The sequence below is a fragment of the Apium graveolens genome, chromosome 5 (genome assembly GCF_009905375.1).
Source record: "Apium graveolens cultivar Ventura chromosome 5, ASM990537v1, whole genome shotgun sequence".
Taxonomy (NCBI): Eukaryota; Viridiplantae; Streptophyta; class Magnoliopsida; order Apiales; family Apiaceae; genus Apium; species Apium graveolens.
In genome coordinates this window covers 204060182-204088164 of record NC_133651.1, presented here as the reverse complement: position 1 = coordinate 204088164, position 27983 = coordinate 204060182, and the positions used below count along the sequence as shown (strand labels likewise).

The 27983-nt window shown below is 36.4% G+C and overlaps 1 protein-coding gene and 1 long non-coding RNA gene across 5 annotated transcripts; one reads left to right on the top strand and one right to left on the bottom strand.

Annotated features, from left to right (window-relative positions):
• The first annotated feature begins 58 nt into the window (after positions 1 to 58).
• On the top strand, positions 59 to 1646 carry LOC141723382 (uncharacterized). The gene is made up of 2 exons (XR_012576263.1): positions 59 to 346; positions 1335 to 1646. It is a non-coding gene; the product is annotated as an uncharacterized LOC141723382 (long non-coding RNA).
• Positions 1647 to 5630: 3984 nt separating this feature from the next.
• LOC141724713 (cytochrome b5 domain-containing protein RLF) lies at positions 5631 to 11754 on the bottom strand. Of its 4 annotated transcripts, none has more exons than XM_074526946.1 (6): positions 11663 to 11754; positions 10608 to 10668; positions 10196 to 10496; positions 7395 to 7532; positions 6003 to 6053; positions 5631 to 5871 (listed from the first exon to the last, which is right to left on the bottom strand). In XM_074526946.1, the coding sequence occupies exons 2-6, from the start codon at positions 10638 to 10640 to the stop codon at positions 5795 to 5797; spliced, it is 600 nt and encodes a 199-aa protein (XP_074383047.1). In that variant the 5' UTR covers positions 10641 to 10668; positions 11663 to 11754; the 3' UTR covers positions 5631 to 5794. The 4 variants fall into 4 exon arrangements, with proteins under 4 accessions (XP_074383047.1, XP_074383046.1, XP_074383048.1 ...); XM_074526945.1 differs by having other exon boundaries at positions 10608 to 10673; positions 11663 to 11748; XM_074526947.1 differs by lacking the exon at positions 11663 to 11754 and adding an exon at positions 10825 to 11036 and having other exon boundaries at positions 10608 to 10673.
• Positions 11755 to 27983: the final 16229 nt, after the last annotated feature.

The window sequence follows — 27983 nt, the reverse complement described above, 5'->3', positions numbered from 1 at the left end:
CTTACAATATTAAGAACAATAATGTTAATAAAAGAATTCATAGATTTAAATTAATTAATCTTTTAAGAATTTGTCCTTGAAGGTTGTCCTTCGCTCATCCATTATATCTGAACGAACTACATGGACATGTTGGAGGCCTGTCAGCTTAGGACCAGAACGTATGAGCCAAATATGTCACACTTCTTATTGATCTTAATGAAAGGAATGATTCAAGGATTCAGGCCCAATATGAGTAATAATTGTCTGATTGTTGGACGTGGTCGAAGAATCGGGGTGGACGTGGTCCACTTCTCCACAACGTATCTCCATTTATCTCGCCAACTGAAGGGAGTTAGTTTTATCTGAGGTTTGCATCACACAATTCAAATCATACACACACTCACAAATATATTCAAAGTTTTTGTATTCCCAAACCTACTTTGACCTGATTAACTTATTTTCACACCGAAGGTAAATCGAGAGACAATCTCTCACATTATCTTATCTATAGGTCGATTGAAAGAAGTAACCGCCTTACCGGAATCTGGTTCCAACAATCACTTTAAAAGAGTACAAGCAACTGAAGAAGAACAACACATCAAAAATTTAATGAAGGAACCAAGAATTGACAAATTTGAAATTCTAAAGCAAATGAAAAACTCTATTTGTACAATTTTGAATCTGAAATTCTAAACAACCACAAAATGGCTTATAAAATCAGTACACAACGACCCCAATATACACAGTTCATCATTTTACTAAAAATCAAGGAGGCGGGCACGGTTGGATACCTTAAGTGGTCAAGAGTTTATACTCAATCGTCTCAGGTTCGAGATTCGACCCACGCTCACCCCAAAAATTTCTTAGAACATATACTAAGAAATTAAGGTTTCCATATCTTAATTAAGGTTTCTTAGAAATTAAGGTTTCCATATCTTTCCAACTCATGTATTATCCAGTCATAATTACTTCAGGGCAAACATGTGAAAACATTTGCACTGAGAAATGATTTAGTGATGAGCAGATTACCTGCCCAAAACTCGGAAACCACTCTCTCATCTTTGTTTAATCATGTTAGCCATAGGGATGTAGTGTATAATATATGTAATAATGAGGACATTCTTATTAAACAAGAAAAAGTCATGTAATAGTAAAATCTATTTGGAACGGACTACGTGACTGAAACTTCTCTTAGACATCGGTGTAATGACATACTTAAGGCACTTTCGTGGTGCTTATGTTATGTTGTTTCCCCACTTATAAATATAATGTTATATGTTATTACCATTACGCACAGTGATATATGCTAAAAGATATGTATGCTTGACTCTTTATTGCAATCTTACAAATTTCAGGCTGATACATTTGACATGTTAAGTAATTCTATAAAAAAGTAAGGAGCAAGGTGTGCTAGTGAGCAATAAAGAAGATTAAGTACGTTCAAAAAAGGATGATAATAGGTCTTTTCATTTGACATAGAGATCACTCAATATGAAAAGCATGGATGTTAAGTAAAAAACTAGAGCATGAGAAAGGTGTTGTGTGTGTTTTAATCCCTTTGCAATAAAGAATGTATCTATCACTAAAACTAGAGCATGAGAAAGATGTTGTATGTGTTTTAACCCCTTTGCAATAAATAATGTATCTATGACTGCGTTTTATTGTTTTCATTCTTTCATTCTTGTCACAGATGGTACCCAGTACCAAGAGGTTGTATCATATTGTGGAAATGGTGACACTGCCCCTCGGATGCAACGTCTACTGTGTACAATAGTTGTAGGTTAACTGAAATGATAATAGTGTTCTATTTGTGTTCTTTGAGGTGTGGTGGTGTTTATATTATTGTGCTATATATTACCGCTAATTGCAGACTCTTTTTGGTTGCGGCTAAATAGGCTATTGTTAGAAGTTTGGATTATTTTAGAAAAAAAAAATATCTGGTTGATTTGAGGTTTTACAACAACTAGAATTAGGGAATCTTTATGGATAATGTTGAGTATCTGTCTCTCTGTATAAATGTATGTTGTATTAAATTACAAAGATTATTGTTGTTTGAATGACTTAATCAGTGGTTGAGGAACTAGATTTTGAACTAATTATCTAATGGCATTTCTACCACACGGTCATACAATAATTACATAATAGTATAATTCAAAACACTGGTTGGTGACAAGTATAAAATGGCATTATATATTTGTTGTCCAACTTTTAAATGTAAATATGTAATTATATAATAATCTTTCTTGCTTCAAAAAGAAAAACAAAACAAACAAGGTTAAGCTTGCACGAGTTATAAGTTAATATGTCTAGACTCTAGTGTATGTACTGAAGTTTATGAGCTAAATTTAGGACTATTTGCTAATGGAAACTTTGAAGGTGACCAAAACCAAGTGACCTCAATAAAACTGTAATTAAAGGAAAGTATGGAGTACCCAAATGGAAAATTAATGGTTTCATTAAGTACATTTCCGGGGGACCTCAACCCGGAGGAATGTACTTTCCAGTAGCCTATGGTGTTGAGGTCATCCATCTTGGAAATTAAGCCTCGGTTTCACATATAATTGCTGTTAAGAAAGGGTCTCTTTATGCACTTACATTTACTTGTGCTCACAATGAAGTCTTGAGGATTTTGGAGCCTCCTCAAACCGGACACTTCATACTTTGTATGATAGTATATTAGGCGATGTTTATGCCTAGGGATTTGTATCAAGTTGGGATGTTACTAAGGTGATTCTGCACAATCCTGGGGTTCAATAGGATCCGAGCTGCGGTTCTCTCTTGGGATGCAATTGCAATCAAAGAGCTCTTTTCTAAATTACAATTTTAAATGTGAATTAGTTCCAGGATGTTTATACCGAGGAGGGTCCTCATCTATTACACAACTCTTGTACTCCTCTCACCTCGAGTCGAAGATCCATCCTCCTGTGATACACTCGGCATTTAACTTATTCGTAAAAAAAAACTAAAAGTTGCAGGGGCAGAAGAGTCAATTGAACAATACAGATAAGGTTGGTAATAAAGTAAATGATCCAGGGGCAAGAGAGTAAAAGGAACAAAGCGAAAGGGCAAGAATTATATATTTGTTATTATTGTGATAGGTCAGTAGTGAGGTCGAGTGTCCTGTTTCTTGTTTACTCATCTCTAGTGTATTACAAGTGGTATCATAGTTTATAGCAATAGCGAAGGGGAAACATAGGCACACCTTAATGCTATTTTGGGCACATTGGCTGATCAAGGGTTGTTTGCAAATCAAGGGAAATATGAATTTGGGAGAATGTCAATAGGGTGCCTCGGTCACGTAATCTCACAGAAAGGAGTAACAGTAAATGCAGAAAAAGTTGGGGCTATTTTGGAATGGACCAAACCTGCAAATCTTAAACAACTTAGAGGATTTCTGGACATGACAGGTTACTACATAAAATTTGTAGCCCGTTACGCTCAATTGGCTCAACCCTTAACTGATCAATTGCATAAACATAACTTTGGTTGGAGCGAGGCAGCAACTCAAGCTTTTCAACAACTTAAAATAGCCCTCATAAGCCCTCCAGTCCTGAGATTACTGCTATACCCAAAATTTGGCATTGGATTGACTCGGGTCAAACGCGGGCTAATTACAGTCAAATTCAGTATTGTGTTGTGAAAGTAAGGACGCGTCCAAGCTTACAGGACGCGCCTACTTGGGCAGGGATATGTTATGAGGCTAGAAAAGTGCATGGTCAAGGAAGGACGTGCCCAGGCTTTATGGACGCGTCAATATTTATGAAAGTGCTTGACAGATGAAATCTTATGGTGATGGGTGCTTTAGGACGCGCCTACTTTAGCAAGGATGCGTCATTGAAAGTGACATATTGTGCACGATGGTTAGAGGGTACGGTGCAAGTCTAATAAGGTTAAGGACGCGCCCTATATTTTAGGACGTGTCCTATGACTTTACATGTTATAAGAAATGATTAAAGCAGAGTTGGATTTATGGAGGTTAGGACGCGCCCACTTGGTTAGGACGCGTCCTGTGTCTGATCTATATACTTTTGATGTTGAATTCAGGACAAAGCTTGCATGGAGAGGAGCAATGGAGGATTATTTTTGCTAATGTATTTGTTGCAGGTACTCTCTGAAGAATTCCCTCCTTGAGACGGTCAAGGAGGGGGATGTCCGTGAAAAGCTTGAAGGCCTCCAGGGGTGTGCCTGATGATTGAAGGCCTCCTCCTGTATTCAACGGGTGTCCTCGTTGGGGATGCGGGGTTTAACTTTGGTGTGTGCTTTGGGAGCTCTGTTCTTGTATTCAACGGGTGTCCTCGTTGGAGAACTTTGGAGTCATCCTGCACTTTGCACCCAAGAGCTTGGGATCACCTGTCCTGCTATCTGGTGGGTTATCCTCATTCGGGGGATAGGGACGCGTCTGACACTTGGGGTGAACCGTGGCTATACCTGCGTTCGTAAATCAAGGGAGATAGCTGTAGCGGAGTGTTATCCTTGCGCAGGGAGATGCATTATCCGTGAAGTCTTACGATTGCGGACGAGCCTTGGGCCTTTGCGGTTGGGCCTCATAGTTGGACATTCCTAAAGCTAGCAGAAGATGGATATCGGATGAGCTTCTATTGGGCTTAGGAGTAAGAAGTCTCAACGCATTAGACTTCTTGTTCTACGAGAACTACGTCAGGCTTGATCCCTATATAAAGGGTACGTAGGCACATTAAAAGGGTAAGAAGTTGAGAGCCGATAAGAGAGCCACCACTTACTCTGATCAATCTCAGCCTAAAACAACCATAAACCACCACACACCGCTTAAGTTTCCGGTAAAGAACCACCGTCACAGATCTTAGTTCCGGCGAGAAACCTCAATCTTTGTTGTTACCAGATTCCTCCGTCAACAATTACCACAATTTCATCTGCCATTTATAATAGAAACTGATGCGTCGGGAACAGGTAACGGGGCAGTGTTAATGCAGACAAACCAACCGATTGCGTATTTTAGTAAGCTGCTGGGATCTAAGGGCCAGCAAAAATCGGTTTATGAAAAATTGGAGAAAAAAATTGTTGCTGATCAGGACATTCAGACAATCATACAGGAGCTTCGTACCAACTCGAAGGAGAATTCCAAGTTGAGTGTAATGGATGGAAAACTGCTGTTTAAGGGCCGATATATGATACCAAAAACCTCAGTTTTCATTCCGGTGTTGTTGAAAGAATATCATGACTCTCTGGTAGGGAGTCACGCCTGGGAAAACAAAACATATTTAAGGCTGGTAGAAGATTGGTTTTGGAGAGGATGTAGCAGGGAGGTTTGATATTTGCCAGAGGCACAAGATATCTCAACAGAATTCGGCTGGTCTATTACAACCGTTACCTATTCCGTCTTTGGTTTGGTAGGATGTCTCGATGGATTTTATAAAAGGGCTCCCAATGTCGTTAGGGGTTAATTCCATATTGGTGGTGGTGGATAGATTCACCAAGTATGCCCACTTTATAGGGGTGAAACATCCGTTCGATGCTTTCATGGTTGTAGCGGTCTTTATCCAACAAGTTGCGCGTTTACATAATTTTCCGGCTTCGATTGTATCAGATAGAGATAGAATTTTTCTAAGCACCTTTTGAAGGGAATTGTTTAAACTTCAAGGCGTCGAATTAAAAAGGAGCACTAACAATTAAGATAACATAAAAAATAATTTCTTTTGTATACCAAGATCAGTATTATCACCGACTTCCAAATTTATAAACTAAGAATTTGTATCTTTTCAAGGAGATGCCAAATTTTAGCATTCAATGGATGAACACGAGACTTTCCCCCCATTCCTTCATTTTTATGAAGGGACCTTTACTGGCTGTCGTCTAAAATACCAACCAGACACTTCTCCAGCATGAAGTCAGCATTCACCCAAGCATGGTATTTATCTGAACATAGTTTAAGGATGTTGCAACTTACAGCCACCGTAATACTGTAGAAATGTACTCTAAATAATTTATTAACGAACATCACATAATATAAATGTAAGGTAAACAAATAATCAACAATGCGAGGATACTGAATAAGGCTGTACAATCTTTTCCAACTGCCTTCATTAGGAAATCAACACCTGAAAAGCAAGGTTAATTTAACATAGTGAAACTATTTGAAAGAACACACAAATTTAAACAAAAATATCAAAAGTAAGAGCTTCATTTAATTCAAATTGCAATACATTAGCAACAACTAAGACTTCAGAGAGGCTGAAAGGCTGAAGGCAATCTCATATAATTAATCTACACGGCTATACCGACAACATACAGGGTAACGTAATATTCCATATACAGTAGACTGTTACTCCCAGTAAACTAGTAATAAAGTCGAGATGAATGACAATGAGCGATCAAGTAAAAGGCTGATATAAAAACAAACAAAATTACATATCATATACAAAACTTTAAGTATCACATGATAAGAACTTACGAATTGTATCACATAACTATATTAATCCTTCATATCAGTATAGAGGGGCTAATACACTAATATGATTCAAGCCATAAGTTCAGTAGATAACAATATCTAGACAATAGACATTATAAACATGACTAAATTTTTGTCCTGATCACTTGTGATGCACTTATGAATTAGTGTTTTCCATAGATTCAAGTTCCTTGAATTTGGGAAATACGGTTGATCAAATAAGTCCTGACAACAAGTTCTGCGTAATAAAACACACAAAGGCCAATGTCCCTTTTTTTGTTTCTTTTATAAAACTGTGGACAATGAGAAGGAAAAATCTGGAGGCATCACAGCCTCTTATTAGTTGATTAATACATTGGAGAAGGTATAAAGAAACAGACCACACACAAAAAGGGTTCCTGTAGCAGGTAACCACTAGCCGCAATCGTATAATGCACTTTATGACATTTCTCGACATCATAACGTACTTAGATCCTGTAGCAAGAGTAGCAACCAGGTTTCTTTTTTCTATATATTGCCTCCTTTGTAATATGCAGTAGACAATATATAAAGGATACACTTTAAGTTCTCTGCCTCTCTCTCTCTCTCCCTCTCTCTCTCTCTCTCTCTCTCTCTCTATCTATCTCTCCTCTCTACTATAATCCCTTTTACATATTCTTAGTATTCTCATATAATCTAAGGTTTCCCATGGGAACCATCTAATCATCCATGTCTGATCTGTACACGTATGCTATCTAAAGCTCTCAAGTACAAATGAAGTGGAAGAGTAAACTATCTTCAGGAAAATCAATTTCTTACAAACCCTTTCCCTTACATGAAGGGAAAGTTGAAATTGTGACAGATTACAGTTTCTCATATAATTAATTAAAACAAACAGAGAGTAAACAAGAACAATATTTATAAATGAATAACATTTAGATGTCTATGCAAAACTAAGGCACAAAAAACTAAACAAATATAAAAAGTAAAGGCTATAACAAAATTTTTGTACCTCCTGGATGAAACTTCATATATGGAGTAATATTGTAGACACGGCCATTAAGAACAGTCCACATGGAGTCTTCTTCTGTTTTGTGCAGCTTCACTTCCTTTAGCGAAATCAGCCTCTTATTTGACTGTCCCTTTAACCCTATATAAAAGAAAATGTTCCTATCGTGATCATGAAACATGTAATATCATTTTTTATAACTTGGTAAGCATATATTGCTAAACACAGACTTTATTATTATTGTCAAGATCTTCTATCGTAGCAGATCCTTAAAAATTGGTCTTTTATTATTGTAAGCCAGTCAATCACAGTCTATACAATGATAAGACCAAAAATAAAAGAGAAGTGCGGTAACACAAATCCCCTATTCCATCTTGGTGCGTTTAACTATGTTTAACTATTAGTGTCTCAAGAGCTACACTAAACTGTTGGAGTTTCAGGAGCTAAACCACAGCACACATATTCGAGGGAGTTGAGGGACATCAACAATGGAGGAATATAAAACCACAGATCGTGACCGACCTACAAACTATTTATGCACCAAGGACGCCACTGTAATGAGGAATCTCTGATAAATGTTCTACAAATCATCAAGAATCACACAAAGGCCCTCATGATTATCTACTTTTATCCCAAAAAATGTCGAAGGGAAACCGACATCGAGTTGGAAGGGATTAAGTTATCGGAGACGTTCTAGTGCTCAATCATCCAAGGGTAATGTGCAAGTAAATATTCTTATTTAGTGGCTTGGCACATATCAGGACGAAATTGATCAAATTTTGCTTAGTTTTCGCTTGGGATTCTTTGCAAAACTGCACTAATGTGAAAAAAGTGCTGGTGGAAAAATCTAATGACTATTTTGTGATATTCTTCATATGTGCATGTCTTAAGGTATAATATTATAAAATTATGTGTTTGGTAAGGTTTGGTAGTGAAACTTGTAGTCGCTTCCCACAAAAGCTGAAAGTAGCTTTTTCCAAAAGCCTATAGAGACCTACTTTCTCTAAAAGAAAGCAGCTTTTAGTAGCAAAAGCAAGTTTCAGAACGCCCTTTTTGAATTTTACTAAATAATTTTTAACTTGCTTTTCAGCTAAAAAGTTGTTACTGTCTACAATAGCAATAACAAACATGGCCTCAATTAGATGTTGGAGGACCTCAAATAACTTCATAGTTAAATGGTAGTAGATACTATTTATATTTATTAAATGGTAATAAAATTCGATTGGATATGCAATATTGTAATAATGATTAAGTTAGCGCATTCCTCACTCCGGAGATGCTTTTAAAAAATACAATATCAGCACGACACAGCCTCGGAACATGCAAAATAGATAACAATGGCCATACTATTCTATGTAAGAACTAAGAACTGGATCATCTCACGCCCTCCCAAAAAGTGCCAATCATGCTTGAGACTATAAACACTTCATGAAGTACTGAGTAATTGATATTCTTGCAGGACTTAACATGGAATGACTGAGAGAAAAATTCATTCCTCTCCCTTCACTACGTTCAAGCGTGTGTTTTGATGTTTGAAAACACATTGAAATGCTATGATCTGACATGTTTACTGGTTTATAGTTACCTAACTTACATGGTAAACCTCCTAATAGGTGTGGTGTGGCTATTGCACTTTGATGAGGAACGAGAATATAGAATTAATATATATGTTATTAATTAGTTTATATTTATTTAGTTTAAAGATAAATATTGCATTTTATCTATATGTTTTATATGTGGGGCTAGGAGTATATTAGTTAAGTTTTGTTATAATAAAGCCCAATTGTTTATGGGCCTTAGTCTTTTTTTGAAGGAGTTTATGGGCCTTAGTCTGTCCATTAGGTTATTTTATTAGGGTTTCTATTCCCTATATAAGCATTGTAATTCCCCACATATTACGTAGCTTTGATTACACACTTTTCTTGGGAATAATTTTGATTTTACTCTTGGGATTCGTATAAATCTTTGCTTTAATCTTTTGTTCTTGTTTTTATATTATAATTCATCTTTCTAAAAATCCTGTCCTACATCACACTTCTCCTGGACAGGTAACTATACTGGTTGGTGTGGTACTAAACATAAAACTTAACATTTTCCAGTTGAGCAAACACATAGTATATTTCTATAACTATAAGTACACACTATTACTGAGAAATTCTAAATAGCAACATAGTACGAAACATTAAATCTTGAAGTTATTTAACTTATAAATAAAATGCACAGCACATTAGTAATTGATTGAAGATTCTAAAATTCTGTTACATTTCTGTGTAAAGGTGTCAAGAAGACTCTACGGTTACAACTTACAATGATTAATACACACACACATATAAATACTTATAGATACTTACTATTTGTGTTCAGGGGCGGAGGGACGTAGGAGCGAGCCTACAGCACCGCGTACCGTCACTTTTATGTGCATTTGTCAAATAAAGAAAATTAGCTCTTCTACAAAATACGTAAGTTTTTCTTACATACAACTAAATATAGTATTTATTATAATTATAAACATGGTTCTTACTAACGTAAGATAGAGAAGTGATTCTTTACTTTTTACGTCCGATATAAACATTTTACAAACGTGACTAAACCAACAAAGTTTTTCAAAAATAGACGTGATTTTTACTTTTTAAGTAAAATATAATTTGGTAATCAGTCTTTCTTACACTCGGAATCGATACGCTATGTTAATCCAAAATTAGTAATTAAAATAATGTATTGGCTCACTCTCACTTAGATTTTTAGCTCCGTCATTGTTTAGGTTACAATAATGAATCTATATGTTTTATGTAGGTAGAGTGTACCTGCTAGGTCTGGATGTGTTCGAGTAAGTTTAAGCCAGTCCATTTGGCTGTAACCCTTCTCAAAAGGAACCTTGGCCCGAGGTACAGGCTTCTTCACTACATTTTTTGGCTCCTGTGTCGCACTCGGTGCACTTTCTTCATCTTTTGATGCTTCTGAAGCACTCACGTCATTTTTTGACAAAACACCGCCAGCTTTATCAGTTTTATCGCCATTTCTTAATTCGTCTTTTAAATCAATATTGCCAATATCTGGAACAATTTTATGTGCCTCAAACACTTCTACATTAACCGGACCGGTAACCTGAAAGAGTTCAACTCTTTTTAATACACACAAAAAAGTACAAACCTTCAAAAAAACCACAGTCGTCGACTCGTGCACACACACATAAATCATGCAAATCTAAAAACTTACCTTACAGAAGGTAAAATCATTGTTATCATCCATTTGAAATCAAAGAGAGCTAGCTAGCAATCTGTCCTGCTCAAAATATACCCAATAAGTCTATTTACACTGCATCAGATATTAACAATCAAATATAAACTTTCATTGAGTTATAATACAAAGCGAAATGTTAGAGCTCCCAAAATCGATCCCGAAACGGTTCCAAAATGAAGATGTGTTAACTAACCATTGGTTATTCCCTTCTAAAATAATCGGACCCCGCGTGTATTAATATGATCCCCGCCAATTAAAAGATGCCAAGTGTAATTCGGGAACAAATTTGAGATCCATTTTGGGTCCCCTAGCACTGCTCTAATTCGAAATATGTAATAACCTAGGAAGCAAGGATACGGGTGGCGCCCCGCGGTTGCATCATACAAGGAAACACAAATTCGACAAAGGTAATAATACAAGTATTCAGGTGCAGGGTAATTCGAAATCATTTAAAATAATATAATTATATAATACATTCGACGCTATATATGACAAAAAATATAAACAAAACTTAAATTTTTATGGAAATCAAATCAAATGCATAACTTAATCATCTAAAATATTACAAATTTCAATTAATTACATTGCTACTTAACATGATTATACTTTGATTTCAGGCACGTACTTCCTAAACACTAATTTCGAGTACAATATGAACAATTTAATTTGGAGCTGCACAAGTATAATTGTGTCCTATACGGGAATTCATATGTCCGAGTATCCGAAACAAGAACCCTGCTTCCTAGGTAAGAACATCAAGAAAATATCCAAATCAAAATCAAGTAATACCCCAATCACCTTTTAATTTTTATTTTATCTAATAATTAATTTTAATTACATTAGAATACCAATCAACAAAAAAACAAAACCCCATATATTTAAAAGCTTAAATCAAATGATACACAATAATTTTCAGTTGGCATTCATATAAAATTAACTAAAGAAAAGCAAAAGATCACATATAGACACAAATACATACAAAATGTATGCAAAGACATGGAGAGTTTGAATAGAAAGGGGGAGGAAATTACCAAAGGGGATGAAGCTGAGAATTGTATAAAATGAAGGGGGATGTAAGAATTAATATAAATAATATATATATATATATATATATATATATATATATATATATATATATAAAGAGGGTTTGAAAAGATGGAGAAGAAGAAGAATAAGAATAAAGTAGAATCAAAGTTGGCGGTTGGCTGATAACGACCCGACCCGGATAAATAAGGGTCACTTGCCACCCGTAAAGTTTGGTGTCAAATTGCATCACGGCTAATTTATAACGCATTTAACCACCTTCAACTCCAATAAAGTAGTAATGTACGGGGTGATAACAGTTCGGGTTAAACCGGATAATCCGCATAAACCGAACCGATATTAAATCGACCCAAACTGAAACCGAAATGTGGTTTGCGGCAACTATTTTAAAAATCCGCGGTTTATGGGTTGGTTTTGATTTGACCTTAAACCAACCCGCTTCCAATCCGAACCGCATTAAAAAATATATATATATATATATACAATTTTATATTTATTATTATATAACATAAAATAATTATATTCTATAATCATTAACTAAAATTGTGTATTGTGTATTGCTTTCCTTTAAAAATAATGTTGATGAATTTTTTATCACTTTTACATTGAACATTTAATATTGCAACTAATTAATCAACATGTTATTAGACGTTAGTCATTTGCAACTAATACGAATGATATACTTTACTACGATAAAATAAATAAATATATTATTACTTATTTAAATTGTAAGAAAGAAAATTTAGATATAAGAAATGTTGTTTAGAAAAAAAGAAAATAAAAATGTTACTTTATTTCCCGAGTTCACTAATAAGAAATGTCTTAAACCGCCAAAATCTGCTAAACCGAACCAAGTGGTTTGGTTTTATTGGGTTATGAGGTGTGGTTTGGTTTGAATTTTTTTAACACCGCAATTATGCGGTTTGGTTTCGGTTTAACATATAAACAGAACCAAACCGGACCGCGACCACCTCTAGTAATGTACATTATGCTCACTGTATATTTAATATTTTATTGTTAAAATCACGGGAACATATTTTGTTTTTAAATCATTAAAATACAATGAATATATCATAGTGAGTTAGGTCTATCAATGGAGCGGGGATTCGATTCGATTTGATCCGATCCGAATTCTTTTTTGTGGATTGGACTGACCTGAAAATTATCTGATTCCGCAACCTGATCCGATAAGGGAGACTTGAATAATAATTGGATATCGATTTAAGTCGATCCGATCTGGTTATCCATAACCCGGCCCGTTTAATTATATATATAATATTATATATATATATTATAAATATATAATATAATATAACATAATATAATATATTTATAATAAATAGTATATAATCTAACATCTAAGTATCTAACTAGTTGACATACCTAACCCTAAACCTAATACTTATAACGTGATCTTATATGTTCCTTGTTCAAGTTTCATGCACAAGCACGGTTGACAACTTCAATCCAAAATGAAACCTTAATATTCATTATTAATCACGGTACATTTATTTATTGATTCTTTCTTTAATTTTTCTATTCAATAATATATATGAATCTGATTTAATATCTGTTTTTATTCTCTTTTTCAGGCTAGTGGAAGTCATGATACTGCTATGGTTAACGATCCAACTGATAAAAGTGTTGATAATCCAATTATAGTGGATGTGGATGCTGATGTAAATACAGACACGGCGGTGGATATAAAAAAAGGAAGAGAACATCAAATGTATGGCTTGATTTTACAGAGTATAAAGATGTTAAAGGGAATGATAAAGCGTTATGTAAGCATTTTTGTCGGAGATAGTGTTATTCCCAGTGAACTAACAATGAGATTTACAGAAGGGGGGTTGAATGTAAATCTCAAAACTTTTTCAAATTTTGAGCAGTTTCTAGGCTATGTGTTTTGATGAACAAGTGTGTGTGAATTGCTTTGAGCTAATGCAGACAGATATATATTCAAACTCAAATGTAAAGAACACAACAGACTTAAAAACTTTTCTGATGGATTTGTTGTTCCACCAGTGATGTGTTATTTCAGAAAATCTGTGATTCAAAGAATTAATTCACAGCTGCTTCCTAGTACAAACTAGATGATTTTCTCTCTGGATTTTTCTAAACAGCTCTGGAAAATTCACCACCTAATTACTAGCTGCTACTTGGTTTATATATATCACCAAGTTTACAAGTGAAGACAAAACTGTAAAATACAATTAAAAGATTCTTCACATGTTTCTTCTTCATTTCTCTATCCAATGCAATTTAGGTTTAGCTGTGAATCTTTGAATACTTCCTAGTTTGCACCAGAATGGAAATGCTGCATTTTCTTGATTCCTCCTAGAGGCTGCCACATTCCAGTTTTTCTCTGTCAACCCATGTGCCTCTGTCAGCTTATGAATTGTCACTATCAACTGCTTTTAGACTAAGCATCCGTTGAAGCTTTTATCCGTTGATGACTTTATTCGTTGAAGCTTTATCTGTTGATGCATTAGCAGTTGAAGCTTTATCCGTTGAAGCACTCATCCGTTGATGAATGTTATCCGTTGAAGCTTTAGAGACATCCGTTGAAGCTTTGTTTCTCATCCGTTGAAGGCCTTTAATGTCAGTTGATACTACTTCACTTATACAAAATTACAAGGCATGAAATATTTACAATTAGCCCTCCTATTTGCATATCCACTAGTAGTCAACATGACTGATAATTTCCCACAACATCTAAGAATTACAACTTAAATACAGAGAATGAAATGTACTACAATACTAAACTTATTTCTAAGTAAAGCTACTCCTTCAACGGATAGCCAAAATGGTCTTATCTGTTGAGGCTACAAACACTAGATTTCTACTTAAGTGTTTTGTTTAACTTATCATCAACCTAATACACATATTCCTAACAGATAGTAATTCATGAACTAGTCATTTGGTTCAACATATTAAGAGATGCAACGCAAAAATTTATAAAGACAATGGGCAAAAATTAATTGTGACTATGAAAAAATCAGATGGTCCTACTCAGATTAAAACATTTAAATTTGATTAAGAGAGGAGTAGAATGGATCTAGCAAAAATGGTGATCAAGCATAATTATCCATTTAATATAGTTGATCACGAGTTCTTTGAGAATTTTTATAAAGGACTACGACCAGAATTTAAGCTTGTGACTCGAAACCAGTGAAATTCGATATAATCGAATTGCATGGAGAGATGAAAAAAAGGGTGTACGAAAAGATTGATAATATAGGCTGTAGAGCCATACTTACGACTGATATTTGGATTTTTGATGCACAAAATTTTGCATATGGATGTCTAATCGCACATTATATTGATAATGAGTAGGAGTTACGAAAAACAATCTTAAATTACAAATGGATTGTATGGCCACATGATGGAGAGTCTTTATTCAGAGTTATCTCGCAATTAACATGAAGTGGAATTTAGATAATAAATTATTTCTATGGTTGTTGACAATGCATCTTCAAATGATAGTATGGTTAGGCATTTAAAATCTTGTCTTTCTGATAGAGTTCCATGTGCTGGTGACTTCTTTCATGTGCGTTGTAGTGCACATATTCTAAACTTGGTTGTTCAAGATGGTTTGGTTTTTTTTATCGTAGGTAACTGTTAGATATATTTGTGATGTCATGTCTAATGATGATTTGTGTTTAGTTTTCAGATCTTAACTAACAGGACAAATCAGGACTTAACTGGAAATCAGTACTTATACTGAAGTCGGGACTTAAGATATCAGAACTTAAGTTATCAGAAGATATTTATCAGGAGATAATATCAGGACTTAAGAAGACTTTCAGATAAGAAAGGCGACTGATTGAAAGGAAAGAAGATCAAGACTAAAATAAGAAGAGATATGCATGAAGAAGAATTCTATGAAGAATAGAATACTTAGAAGAAAAGATAACTAGTTGATATATTTTAGGATGCAAAATTCGATATCAATTAGAAGATTATCTTGATACTGTGTATCTATATAAACACAACATAGGGTTTACACTATACGTGTTATCAAATTCGAGAATATTATTCATTGTAACCCTAACAGCTCTCGTGATATTTGTTCATCACTGAGAGAGGATGGTTCCATTGTAATACTGTTTTATTAATAAGATTATCTCATACTTGTGTTGTTAAATTCGATTTGATTGTGCTAGACACTGTATTCAACCCCCTTCTACAGTGTGTGTGACCTAACAAGTGGTATCAGAGCAATCTGTTAACATACATACAGTAAAGATCCAAAAACAATCCTATCTGAAGAAGCACAAACTCCAACCAAGCCCACCAAAACTGAAGAAACTCCAAAGACTCAAATCCATAATCGATATGAGACTATTAGGGTTCCCATACTGAAACCTTCTGAGTATCCCATATGGAAAGTGAGGATGTCTATGTTTTTGGAAGCTACAGATCCAGAATACCTTGACAAAATTAATGAAGGACCGCAAAAGCCAACCAAGCTCTCTGTTGTAGTTGCAGATCAGCCAGCACAGACTGTACCAAAGGAGAAAAATGAATATATAGCTGAAGATATCTTATCTATTGCAAAGGATGCAAAGGTAAGACATTTGCTGCATAGCTCCATTGATAATGTCATGACAAATAGGGTAATTAACTGCAAGACTGCAAAGGAGATATGGGATGCCTTGGAGACAAGATGCCAGGGAACTGATTCAATTAAGATGAACAGGAGGACTATACTCACTCAAGAGTATGAGCACTTTGACTCAAAACCTGATGAGTCATTAACTGGTTTATATGATAGATTTGTCAAACTCTTGAATGATCTGTCACTGGTGGATAAGGAATATTATCTTGAAGATACTAATCTTAAATTCCTTTTAGCTCTTCCTGAAAGTTGGGACTTGAAGGCAACTACTATAAGAGACAACTATGCTCTTGATGAAACTACTCTTGATGAAATTTATGGTATGCTCAAAACTCATGAACTTGAGATGGATCAAAGAAGCAAGAGGCATGGGAGAAAGTCAAGGACAGTTGCTCTTAAGGCTGAGGAGGAATCCCCTAAAGTGGTTGTCTCAAAGAAAGGCAAAGGAAAGGCTCTCATCACAAAGTCTGATACTGAGTCATCAAGTTTTGATAGTGATGATAATTCAGAAACTGAAAGTCTATCTGAGATGGATGCTGATGAAGAGATGATGAAATTGTGTGCTCTTATGGTGAAGGGTATCACAAAGATAGCTTATAGGAAATTCAGAAGGGGAAAGAAGTTTTCCAGGAAAAGTGGAAGTTCTGATAAGAAGGGATTCTGTTATTCCCAGTGGACTAACAATGAGATTTACAGAAGGGGGTTGAATGTAAATCTCAAAACTTTTTCAAGTTTTGAGCAGTTTGTAAGGCTAAGTGTTTGAGTGATCAAATGTGTGTGAATTGCTTGGAGCTGATGCAGACAGATATATATTCAAACACAAATGTAATGAACACAAAGAACTTAAAAACTTTTCTGATGGATTTGTTGTTCCACCAGAGATGTGTTATTTCAGAAAATCTGTGATTCAAAATTAAATCACAACTGCTTCCTAGTACAAACTAGATGATTTTCTCTCTTGATATTTCTAAACAGCTCAGGGAAAATTCACATCTAATTACTAGCTACTACTTGGTTTATATATCACCAAGATTACAAGTGAAGACAAAGATAAAGTACAATAAGACAATAGTTCTCCACTTGTTTCTATTCCATTTTTATCCAGTGTAATATGGAATTATCTGTTGACTTTCCATTTTGAACCAGACTAAAAACGGCTGCTTTTTCTGCTGTTCCTGAAATAGGCTACCACATCTCTGTCAATCCATGTGCCTCTGTCAGCTTTGTTAACTGTCACTATCAACTGCTATGAGACTGAGCATCCGTTGAAGTTTTCATCCGTTGATGGCTTTATCCGTTGATGCTCTAGCAGTTGAAGCTTTATCCGTTGAAGCACTTATCCGTTGATGGATATTATCCGTTGAAGCATTAGAGACATCCGTTGAAGCTTTGTTTCTTATCCGTTGAAGGTCTTCAATATCCGTTGACACTTCTTCACTTATACAAAATTACAAGGCATGAAATATTTACAATTAGCCCTCCTATTTGTACATCCATTAGTAGTCAACATGACTGATTATTTCCTAACAACATCTAAGAATTACAGCTTGAAACCAGAGAGTGAAATGTGCTACAATACCAAACTTATTGCTAAGTAAGGCTACTCCCTCAACGGATAGCCAAGATGGTCTTATCCGTTGAGGCTACAAACACTAGATTTCTACTTAAGTGTTTTGCTTAACTTATCATCAACCTAATACACATATTCCTAATAATCTCCCCCTATTTATGTCTACTAGAACTGTAGGCATAAATTTGGGTTTAGCTTGATGATAACAAAACACTTAACAAATATATAAACTGTAACAAAGCAGAAATTCAGAAGTGCTACAAAAGTGTATATGCTGAGATGAAATTGAAGAAATACATTGTTTCCAAGGGTGCTCCTTTAGCCTGAGCAAATTACTTTCTTTTCCTTTGATCCCTGGTTTTCTTTCCTAGCCTCCTGTCATTCTCCTCTATTTGAAGTTGAAGTTGTTTGTAGAATTCAGCTTCATCTTCTTCATTGATATCTAACTTAGACTGCATATCCTTGAGAGTTTCATTACTGGCAATCTTTAGCTGATCTTCAATTCTGAAAAATCTTCTGACTCCTTTGTTGTCTCTGAACTCCATTAACCAATGAGGTGATTTGTGAATTGTAATACCTCTCTCTTGAATGAGTAAAGTTCTAGGCAAGGCATTGGGCTCCCTCCAAGTTTTCCTTATGTTGGCAATCTTGTTGAGAATCTCAGTCCTGGCAGTCCTGGTAAAGCCAGAATCCTTTTGTATGGCTGAGTAGACTCTAATCAAGGTAGAGTAGCCTTCATTCAGAATTCTGTGAAGAGGCCATGTTCTTTCCCCAGCTCCTTTGTATTTGAACACTAGTCTTTCTAGTAGTTGTCTGTAGGCAGCTATTCCCCTTACATCCTCCAGCTCATCCAGATAGAGTTCAATGTCTGAAAATTCTTTTATGTCACAGATGTGAACATAATCATCTTTAGAGGTTTGAGGTTTAGGCTTAGACTTCTGTGTGAATTTGATTGAGGCTTTAGGGGGTGTTGATTTGATTCTTCTTTTCTGCTTCTTTGATGGTGTAAAAGAGGTTAGGAAGGTGGGCAATTTGATGGTGTCCCAATCAATTGGTTCCTCCTTAGGAATGATTGGTTCACCATGAATGTTTATGAAGGGGTCAGGCACAATGGGTTCAGGAATAGAGGGTAGTGGTTTGGATATTGATTGGTTTTCTTCAGTCTCATCTACCATCTTTCTCTTTGTATTGACCTTCTTTCTATTCCCTTTCTGCCATTCTTCCTTACTTCTTTCCTCCATCTCAGTACCAACCATGTCCCCCATAGCTCTATCTTCACCTTTGTCTTCAATTTCTTTCTGTTCTTCAGCCTGACTTAACTTTAGCTGTTTTTCAAGCTTTGCTTGTGCTCTTTTGTTAGCCTTTAGCTGTTTGGCTTCTTCCTTCAACCTCTTGGTTTCTTCCCTCTTGGCTATTGAGAATTTGGGATGTCCTTGCATCACATAGATGCTCTTTCCCTCTCTAAAGATAACAGCCATGTTCCTCCTTACAGCCTCATCCATGTTCTCTTTGAGCTTTATGATACTTCTACCCAAAAGCTTGTCTTCATCAGGCTTTGGAAGAGGAAAATCCACTCCTTTCATTTGAGCAAGGCTTAGAGGGTTCTTTGTAGAGTCCTTGTTGAAGCTGTTGTTGGGCTTGAGAACCATAGGTTGCAGATCTTTGGAAGAAGTTTCTCCATCCTTATGCCTCCCTACTGGCTTGAGTTCCATAATAATTGATTCCACTTTTGTGCTATACTTCACAGATTGTGATTGAGAAGTTGTAGAACCAAATATTAGTTGCATCTTTTCATCAATCTTCTTCCTTTGCTCTTTGACTTGCAATTCAGCTGCTGCTATCTGGATTAGATCAATTCCATCTAGCTTTCCTTTGACTTGAATTGGTGGAGAAGTTGTGATGACAGGAACTAGCACTTGAGAAATCTGAACTGTTAGCACTTGAGAAATCTGAACTGTTGTAGATGGCTCTCCTCCCCCTTCCCCTTTATTCTCCCCCTTTTTGTTATCATCAAGGGTAGGGGTCAAGCCTTGTGCTTTTGCCAGCTGCATGAGTAGATTTCTTTGAGTTTGTTGATTCTGAAGAATGGTGACCATAGAGTCTTCAATGATTTGAACCCTATCTTCCAATCTGGCCAGCCTCTTGTCAGCATCAGATGCTTTCCTTAGTCTCCCCAACAAATCTTGCATAGTACCATAGGGTATAACTGAATCCAATTTCTCAGCATTGTAGGATTTCAGATCAACAATGTCCTTCTTGAGCTCATCCACACTTAGATTTTGCTGGTAATGCTGCAACTGCAAGAGATGCAGAGATTCCAGATGAGCTTGAAGAATTGCCTTGGTACCAGCATCTTGAGTCTCCTGAAAGGCCTTCTGAATTGTCATGACTTGTCTGACCAAAGTGACACCAAATTCTCCTGGTGTTGGTGATTTGGCCAGTGCCCATTCAGGAAGAGCAGGAGCAGAACTTGGGCCTTCTACTCCCCCTAAGTTCATGCTCTCATTCAAAGAATTAGAGTCATCATCATTAGAATTTACTCCAAATTCTTCAGATGGCTCACCAGCTTGAGAAGGCAGCCTGTTGACAGCATCTTTGTCTTTGAGAAGAGATTCTGAAGTGTGTACAATGTGTAGTGTCTGTTCTGCCTCCACATTGCCCTGAGCAGCCAAAAATTGAAAGGCTGAAACAGGGTGAGTAAAAGTGTCAGCATCCAAGGAAATGTTATCAATGACAGCTTTGTAATGTTGCTGAAATTGTCTTTCCTTATCTGCATCATCCACTTTCATTAACTCACTAGCAATGGCTGGATCCACCCTTATAGCTTCTGTACCTGCCTTTCTCTCAATTTCTCTCTGCTCTTGCATCAGGGGCTCCCCCTGGCTCACACACACCCTCACACCCTCACCTTCACCTTCTAAGGTGGCACTCCTCTCACTTACTTTTGCCATGCTGGAAGAAATAGCATGCATTTGGTGACTCTCAACCTCTCCTTTTGCCTGGGAGCAACCCAGCCTCTCACTCAAAACATCACTCCCTTCCCTCAAGCCTAAAAGTGATTGTACAGTTGCCATGTCCTCTACAGTTGGAATTGTTTCTGTTAAGTGTGTAGAGGCCATCAACGGATAGGGAGTATCCGTTGAAGTGGAAACTGATGGTATCAACGGATAACTGCTGTTAAGCTTATCCGTTGAAGAACAACCACTTGTCAACGGATGAGAGATATCCGTTGAAGAAGGAAAAGATGTAGATATAGAAAGTGACATAATTGTTGAATCTGTGTGGATTGATTTTAAGTGTGGTGACACAGATTCTGCAACTACATCTGAAAGAATTGGCTGATGATCCAACAAATCATCTAAAAGATGATGATCACCAGGTTTTGAGTGGGGCTCCTCCCTGAGTTTTAATGAGGGAGAATCAGGAATTGATGTGAATATCATGTCCACATCCAGAGAGGGTGTTGGAGAGCTTGATGAATGGTGTGTTTCTATATTAAGAGAATGGGGTTGTGATTCCACATTTGCTGGAATCACATCAAGCTAAATTTGAGAAGGCACAGATACAGGTGGATGTATCTGTGCTGTGTGTGTCCCTTGTGTGGAAACTAGGGTCTTGGCCTTCTTCTTCCTTGAAAAGGCTTTAAATGGTGAATGTGTGGCTTCAGTGTCCCTCCCTCTTTTGTTCTGTGTCCCTGGTTGGGGACTATTTTCAATAGTTACAACCTTTTGGGAGGATGCAACTAGGGATGTGTTGGACTCCTTTTGAACCACCACAGTCTTTTGAGAGACTGTGGCTTGGCTGGTTTGGGTACCACTCACCTCTCCCACCTTATCCTGAGGGGCTTTTTGATGTTCACCCCTCCCCTCACCACTCACACCCTGTTCACTCCCTTCAGGGTTTATGGTAGTTGTTACAACTGTTGTCTTTTGAGAAACAACAGAGGTAGGTTTCTTTGACTTGAATTTGGAAACTTTAGATTTGGTGGCTTTGGTAGGAGCCTATTTGGACAAAGACACAGGTTCCATAGCCACACTAGAAGGCAAAGAAATATTGGGGTTGGAAATAGTAGGAGTTATAGAAACATTTACCTCACTTACCTGTGGTGCATTCATGATTGGCAAGTATACCAATGGCACCTGGCTGTTGAGGTTCATTCTCAAAAGGTCTGCAAGGACCCTTTTCTCTTGAGCCCAGCATTTGAGTTTATTATTCTCATTGGATATAACCAAACCTTCAGCAACATGGTTAGCCAATAACATAAAGAATCTAGCAAAGTAGATGTTATGTGGTCTATTAGCTTTGTTGCCTAATCTGGAACCTAATTCTAGCATAACACAGTTGCTAAAATTAAAGTACCTATCAGAAACTAGCATATAGAGCATATTAACAAGAGATGAAGTGATAGCATCAAAATTGCTAATCTTCCCAGAGAAAACCTTAATAAAGGCATCTCCAAGAAAACTCCATTCTTTCCTAAGGCCTTTCCTTCTAATACTACCTAAACTAGCAGAATCAAAAGCATAGCCTATGGAATCTAGCATTGCAGAGACATCTTTATCAGTATGTGGTGTCATGGCATTATTCTCAGGCAACTTAAAGCAAGATTGTATATTATCACAATTAATGCAATAGTCCTTACCTTTGAGAGAGAAGGCAATAGTCATATCTGTGGAGTTGAACTCTGCAGTTGTCCAAATTTCCTCAATCACTTCACAGTAGATGGTTGGGGCTTCCAGCATTGCATAGCTCAGTTTGCAGTTCTTGATGAAGTCCATCATATTGTGATAATCAGAATGGGCTTCATTCTTTTCAACCAAGACTATGAAATTATTCTTTTCATAAACAAATCTTGTTTGAGACATAATTTTGACTACTGGTGCCATTGTTGTGAGTAGAGGTTGCAGAGAAAAACTTGAGAACTGAGAGAGAAAGAGAATGATAATTGCAAGAAAGCGTAAAGTGAAAATAAGAATTCAATTGGGCTTTTATACTTTCTTGAATTAAAACATAAATAAAATAATTAAATGATACTTTTAAGTAAGTGACAGCCGTTCAGGAATAAATAAAACTGTAGAAATTCTGAAAACTACCGTAAATACAAATACATACAACACTGTATATCTGTATCAACGGTTGAGTAAAAGAATCAACGGCTGTGACTCACTGACGTGACACATCAACGGATAAGGTAAATAGTTATCCGTTGATGAACAACACCATTTTATCCGTTGAAGGATAAAATTACCAGAAATGTATTTGTCTTTCAACGGATGACGAATATCCGTTGATAGAACAATTTTGGCTTTCAACGGATAGGGAATATCCGTTGACAGGATAAGTCTTGATTAAAGCCAACTTTGTTCTTGCGGCAAATTCATTTCAGGCTACAAGACAAATTACATAGATGACATAGATTATGAATAGTTAAGCATACCTAACTCACTTACTAATCTTGTGAATGTTGATTCATCAAGTGGCTTGGTAAATATGTCTGCAATCTGCTTTTCACTTGGAACAAAATGAAGTTCCACTGTACCTTTCATCACATGTTCCCTAATGAAGTGGTACTTGATATTAATGTGCTTGGTTCTTGAGTGCTGCACTGGATTTTCAGTAATGGCAATGGCACTTGTGTTGTCACAAAATATTGGAATTTTGTCAACAGTTATACCATAGTCAAATAACTGGTTCCTCATCCATAGTATTTGTGCACAGCAACTACCAGCTGCAATGTACTCAGCTTCAGCTGTTGATGTGGAAACAGAATTCTGCTTCTTGCTGAACCATGATACAAGCTTGTTCCCTAGAAATTGACAGGTGCCTGTTGTGCTTTTCCTGTCTATTTTGCAACCTGCATAATCTGCATCTGAGTAGCCAATTAGATCAAAACCAGACTCTCTAGGGTACCAAATTCCTAGATTTGGAGTCCCCTTGAGATATCTGAAAATTCTTTTAATAGCCACTAAGTGAGATTCTTTAGGGTCAGCTTGAAATCTAGCACAGAGACAAGTAGAAAACATAATATCAGGTCTACTAGCAGTTAAATATAAAAGTGAGCCAACCATGCCTCTATAACTTGTAATATCCACAAACTTTTCAGCCTTGTTTAATTCAAGCTTAGTGGCAGTGGCCATGAGAGTTTTTACAGGTGAACAATCCATTAAGTCAAACTTCTTTAAAAGATCATAAATATATTTAGTTTGACTAATGAAAATTCCACCACTAACTTGTTTAACTTGTAAACCAAGAAAGTAAGTTAGCTCTCCCATCATGCTCATTTCATATTTACTTTGCATTAATTTAGCAAACTTTTTACAAAGTTTATCATCTGTAGATCCAAATATAATATCATCTACATAAATTTGTACAAGTATCTTTGAGCCATTAACATTTCTAAAGAAGAGAGTTTTGTCAACAGTACCTCTTGTGAAGTGATTATCTAGAAGGAACTTTGATAAAGTCTCATACCAGGCTCTAGGTGCTTGCTTTAGTCCATAGAGTGCTTTCAATAAATAATAAACATGGTCTGGAAAATTTGGATCTTCAAAACCTGGAGGTTGGCTTACATAAACTTCTTCTTCCAATTCTCCATTTAGAAATGCACTCTTGACATCCATCTGATAGACTTTGAAATTGGCATTAGCTGCATAGGCTAGAAAGATTCTGATGGCTTCAAGTTTGGCAACTGGAGCAAATGTTTCATCAAAATCTATTCCCTCTTGTTGAGAGTAGCCTTTAGCAACCAATCTGGCTTTATTCCTTATGACAATGCCATTTTCATCCATCTTGTTTCTGAATACCCACTTTGTGTCAATAGAACTCTTGTTCTTTGGCTTGGGTACCAGCTTCCATACTTTGTTCCTCTCAAATTGGTTTAGCTCCTCTTGCATTGCTAAAATCCAATCTGGATCCAAAAGAGCTTCTTCCACTCGCTTAGGTTCCTCCTGTGATAGAAAGCTACTATACAGACATTCATCTTGAGTAGCCCTTCTAGTTTGTACTTTTGATGTAGCATCACCAATGATCAGTTCAAAAGGGTGATTCTTGGTCCATTTCCTTTGAGGTGGTAGATTAGCCCTTGATGAGGTTGCCTCAGTATTGTCATGATGTGAGATAGAATGTTGATTTGTTGAAACTCCCCCTGAGTTGCTGATCCTTTGAAAGGAATTGGGAGTTCTATCAACTGATGAGGTGAATTGATTATCCGTTGACAGACTGTGATCAACGGATGCTTCGTTATGAACTTCAACGAATGATGCACTTTGTCTTTCAACGGATGCTGCATTGCTTCTTTCAACGGAAGCTGAATTATGACTTTCAACGGATGCAGCATTCTGTGCATTATCCAAAGGCAGACTCTGGTTTCTTCTTGAGATGCCTTCTTCATCATTCTCATCTTCACTATCATCACAATATATCTCAATATTGTCAAATTTGAGTCCTTCATGATGTCCCTCATCTGTTAGTCCATCAATCTTTTTATCATCAAACACAACATGTACAGATTCCATGACAATGTTGGTTCTTAGATTGTAGACCCTATATGATTTTCCAGGAGAATAACCAACAAATATTCCTTCATCAGCCTTTGCATCAAACTTTCCTTTGTGATCAGATTGATTCCTTAAGATGTAGCATTTGCAACCAAAGACATGTAGAAAGTTTAAAGTTGGTTTTCTTCTCTTGAATAATTGATAGGGAGTCATGCATTTTGCTTGATTGATTAGAGAAATATTCTGAGTGTAACATGCACAGTTAACAGCCTCAGCCCAAAAATAAGTTGGGAGTTTTGACTCCTCAAGCATTGTCCTTGCAGCTTCAATTAGTGATCTGTTCTTCCTTTCCACCACACCATTTTGTTGTGGAGTTCTTAGAGCTGAGAACTCATGCATGATCCCATTTTCTTCACAGAACATCTTCATGGTTGAATTCTTGAACTCAGTTCCATTGTCACTCCTAATATTCCTTAATTTGAAATCAGGATGATTGTTGACTTGCTTGATATGATTGATGATGATTTCACTAGCTTCATCCTTTGATCCAAGAAAATAAACCCATGAAAACTTTGAGAAATCATCTACAATCACTAGGCAGTATCTTTTCCTTGAAATTGACAATACATTGACTGGTCCAAAAAGATCCATGTGTAGAAGTTGCAGTGGTTCATCAATTGCAGATTCAAGCTTCTTACTGAATGATACTTTCTTTTGCTTTCCTTTCTGACAAGCATCACACAGTCCATCCCTTGTGAATTCCACTAGAGGCATTCCTCTAACTAAGTCCTTTTTGACTAGATCATTCATTGTCTTGAAATTCAAATGGGACAACTTCTTGTGCCATAGCCAACTTTCAACTAGACTTGCTTTGCTGAGAAGACAAGTAATGGATTCTGTATCTGTAGAGTTGAAATCAGCTAAGTACACATTTCCTTTTCTAACTCCAGTTAGAACCACTTTATTGTCCTTTTTACTTGTGACAATACAGGCTTCAGAATTGAAGGAAACAGTATTCACTCTGTCACATAGTTGACTGATGCTCAATAAATTGTGTTTGAGACCATCAACCAATGCAACTTCATCAATGATGACATTTTCTCTTGAAATCAAGCCATATCCCATAGTGAATCCTTTGCTGTCATCTCCAAAGGTTATGCTAGGGCCAGCTCTCTCCTTAAACTCTGTGAGCAGGGTGAAATCTCCTGTCATGTGTCTTGAACAACCACTGTCCAAGTACCATAGATTCCTTCTTTGTCCCTGCACACAACAAAATCAATCAAGTTGATTTTGGTACCCAAGTTTCCTTGGGTCCACCCTTGTTAGTCTTTTTCCTAGACTTCATTCCTCCTGCATCTTTTGACTTAGGTAACTTTGGGTCAACCTTGGTCTCAGATGTGATTGGTTGAAGTGTAGGGTTAGTCACAGAATCATTTAACACATTTGATTAAATTTGATAAGGCATATGTTGTGCAAGCATGTTATTCCACATAGGCATACTGTATGGCATTTGAGGCATACTAAATGCAGTAAAATAAGGATTGTTAATGTATGGCATGTTTGCAAAATGTGCATGGGGATTCTGGTGAGACATAACAGGCATAGCATGCAGAGATGACATAGACATGTTAGGTATGGAGGGATTTGAAGGCATGGGAGCATTTTTAACAGATTTGCAATTATCAGATAGGTGATTAACACTTTTACAATGCACACAGCTTTTTCTAGGAGCATACCTATCAGGTGTGTAATTGTTGTGTTTATTAATCCCTACCTTCCCATTTCTTTTAGATTTTCTTTTAGTTTCCTTCTTATCCTCAACCAACTTAAGTCGATCTTTTAGCTGATCTAAAGTCATATGTCCTATATTCACCTTACTAACATCTCTGGATGTGCTAGCTCCTTCTTTGACAAAGTTCTTGAGAGTTGAATCATTCTTTTTATTTAGATTTTTATTTTTAAAAGAACTTGCCTGTTTTAATTGATGAGCCTTCAACGGATGCTCCTTTTCTTCCTTCAACGGATAACTTTCATCATCCGTTGATTCCACATCCGTTGACAATCCATCAATTAATTCTAACTTCTTTTTGTTTTTCTTCCAGGCATCCTCATAGAATGATTCAATTCCCTGGACCTTTGCAATCTGAACACTGACATCCCTAGATGTTTTCCAGGCCTTGATTACCTCTTGCTCACTTTCTAACTGTTTAGAAAGAATTTCCACTTTCTTAACAGCTTCTGCTAGTTCACTCTCAACAGTCAGGCATTTAAGTTTTATCTTTTCAAGCTCAATTACCTGATCCTCTAACACAACATTCCTATCACTTAAAAACACATTATTCTCCTTGATCCTAGTGTTTTCTTTTGCTAGAGATTTAAGGGAAACACGCAAATGATATAATTTATTGGTCATATCATTTATGGCTTCATTGCATTCATGTTTAGAGAGCTGAGAGAGATCAGTAGTAATTACCTGGTTGCTTGATGAACTAGTTTCATTTTCATCAGAATTAGCCATCAGGGCTAGGTTGACATATTCCACATCATCATCTTCGTTTGCCCCATCTGCTGCCCAATCATCTTGAGTGAGAAATGCTCTTTCCTTTTGTTTGAGCAAATCA